Source organism: Mirounga leonina, unplaced genomic scaffold (genome assembly GCF_011800145.1).
Source record: "Mirounga leonina isolate KUSES-001 unplaced genomic scaffold, KU_Mleo_1.0 Mir_154, whole genome shotgun sequence".
Taxonomy (NCBI): Eukaryota; Metazoa; Chordata; class Mammalia; order Carnivora; family Phocidae; genus Mirounga; species Mirounga leonina.
Genome location: NW_023270389.1, coordinates 32,631,262 through 32,634,013, shown reverse-complemented (window position 1 = coordinate 32,634,013; position 2,752 = coordinate 32,631,262). Strand labels below are relative to the sequence as shown.

The 2,752-nt window shown below is 51.1% G+C and overlaps 1 protein-coding gene across 1 annotated transcript in view; it reads left to right on the top strand.

Moving 5' to 3' along the window:
• PIGR (polymeric immunoglobulin receptor) overlaps positions 1-1,844 on the top strand; it is a 17,098-nt gene extending 15,254 nt beyond the window's left edge. The window contains exons 9-11 of the mRNA XM_035009541.1: positions 288-419; positions 545-603; positions 1,674-1,844. Of these exons, the coding sequence (XP_034865432.1) occupies positions 288-419; positions 545-603; positions 1,674-1,769 (287 nt within the window). The 3' untranslated portion in view covers positions 1,770-1,844. The remainder of the gene's footprint in view (positions 1-287; positions 420-544; positions 604-1,673) is intronic.
• The last annotated feature ends 908 nt before the right edge of the window (positions 1,845-2,752 follow it).

Genomic DNA, 2,752 nt, shown 5'->3' with positions numbered 1-2,752 from the left:
AAGAAAGAAAGAAAGAAAGAAAGAAAGAAAGAAAGAAAGAAAGAAAGGAAGAAAGGAAGAAAGGAAGGAAGAAAGAAAAGAGGCAGGGGTTGTTGAGTCTTGATTCCCCGTAAGAAGGGACGGGAAAGGAGACTCTGATCATTTCCATTCTGCTCTGGGTCAGAGTCAGAGATGAGCGACATGCCACGCTGCCCCCTCCAGCTATCCTGTGGGGTTCCCTCAGAGGCAGCGTGTCCTGCTCGCATATGTCCTCTGTCCCTACACCAACTCCTCTTTCTCCTGGACAGACCGGATTTCTATTAGAAGCTACAGGACAGACATTAGCATGTCAGACTTTGAGAACTCCAGAGATTTTGGTGCCAATGACAACATGGGAGTCTCGCCAGTCACTCAGGAGACAACTCTTGGAGGAAAAGATGGTATGTCCCTCACTCAAGGGAATGCCCAACCCCCCTGGGAGAGCAAGAATTAGACCTGACTCTGCCTCTGGGGTGGGAATATAAGGGCAGTGAAGGCTAATCCCCCCACCTTGCTCCTCCCACAGAGTGCAACACCACCACCGAGAACACCGTGGAGACTGAGGAACCCAAGAAGGCAAAACGGGTAAGAGTGAGGAGGGAGAGGGAGGCCTCACTTGTGTGACAAGGAAGTGTAGCACTAAGGACTGCAGTTAAACCTCAAGAGAAACCACCTCAGTGTGGGAGCTGATGTCAGAATAGGGAAGGTAATGAAAATAGTATTCAGGAGAACTTTTTGAGGGCAAGACGTGTTTTACTGGTTGTGGTGTTGATGTGGCTGAGGCAGAGGCAGGAGGAAAGCTGATCGGCTGTGAACATGCCAGAAGGAGGGAGACTGAGGGATAAGAAGGAAGTGCATGGAAGCTGCAGACACAGGGTGGGAAAGGTCAAATGTCAAATGCCAGTGATTAGGTGGATCCTTTTCCTGGGCTGTGGAACCTGTGGACATCAGGCCACCCAGCCTCCCTTGAGAGTTTGCTCAGGACCAGCCTTCTGCTTGGGTCTGAAAGACATTTGCTGACAGTGGGCACTTTGGTAGTCACCAGAAGCCCATCCCCACCCCAACCAAGTGCCACATTGCTTACAATCCTACCAGAGGTGACTCCTGACTCTGGGTCACATATTAACCTCCTCCCATGCCCTGTGCCTCCTTAGGCCAGGGTTTTAATGCTTGTTATCCTATCTACTCTCCCTGGAAGCAGCAGAGACCCCGAATCTGGAACAAGTAGGGGAGGAAGCTTGTTCTGGAGACAGCCTTCCCTTCTAGCTCTGTGTCGTGGCCGAGCTCCATCTCTGAGCAGGTAGTGAAAGAAAAACGTGAACCACGGTGGCTGACACCAGTCTAGACCACCTTGCCCTTGGACTGTGTGGGCAGCTCTTCCGGGGACAGGCCCAAGCAACAGAGGTGGTTCCACTCCACCTGTCAGAAGGCGGTAGTGAGACAGAGGGAGATATTTTTAGAAACTGCAACTTTCCGCTTCTCAAAATTAGTCCTTGGTGAGCATGGGGAGCTAGAATAAGAGCAGCAGGTCAACACAGGCTTGGGTTGCTTAGGCCAAGATTATGAATTCATGATATTAGTGCCTACCCTCCTTGCACCCCCCACCCGCTGAGCCAGTGCCCCAAACACTGACTCCTGTCCTATTGCTCCCTTAGTCCTCCAAGGAGGAAGCCGACATGGCCTACACCGCCTTCTTGCTCCAGACCAACAACATGGCTGCCGAAGTCCAGGAGGGCCCTGGGGAAGCCTAGGCGCCAGGCGCTCTGTCCTTTCCCACCACTCATGACAATCGCCTTCAGAATCATATTGATCCTCAGGGGACCTCAACTCCAGGGGGCTTCACTGCGTGCACTCACACCCCACTTTTCCTACCTGTGCTCAGAGGGTTTGCTTGTCCCTCCTCAGTGGTATCCAAGCCCGGCCTAACTGTTCCTGGTGGGGTTGAGGGGTCAAGAGGGGTTCCATCTGCAGCTTATTTTAATGAGACAGCCCAACATGTAGAAGGAGAATTAAGATCTTAGAGGCACCTCTCAGAAAGAAGAGAGATCACGTGGGTGGGAAGATAATTTCAGAAAGAAGGCTTTCCCGCACCCTTCTAATGGGATCCTCAATGGGGTTCCCCTCTCCACGCCACCCTTCCTTCTCTGCATCCCCCCCTTACATCTCCTCTTCTTTCCTTCATTGCAAATACATATTTGCATACTCACTAGCCTCAAGGCACTCTTCTAGACACGGACAGAGAGGCTGCAGACCCAGTCATCAGCCTTTTTGTAAACATCCCTCAATCCTTGGAAGCTGCAGCTCCTCTCAGTATAGTTATGCTCACCAAGACCTGAAATCCTCATCAGGGACACTTACCTCCACCCATAGTGGGAGAAATCATAAACTATCTGGAGTCCTAGGGCCTGAGGGATCATGTAACATGGGCATATATACAAGGAATCATAAACACACATGCTAACCATTTCACAGGAGAGAAAATTGAGGTCCTGAGAGGTGAAGAGGTTTGCTCAAGGGTACCAGGTAGCATAAACTAGTGTCAAGACCAGGGGTGGCGTCTTGTGTCTTCTTGGCCAGGAATCTCTCTATAAAAGCCCCTGCACTCCTGATGGAGGCAGAGTTCTAGAATAAGGAGGAGGAGGAAGAGAAAAACATAATGGGGACTAGTCTTTCACAAGCCCCTCCTCAGGGAAGAGGACTCTTTCCCTTTCTGTCACTCAGAGGGACACAAGGG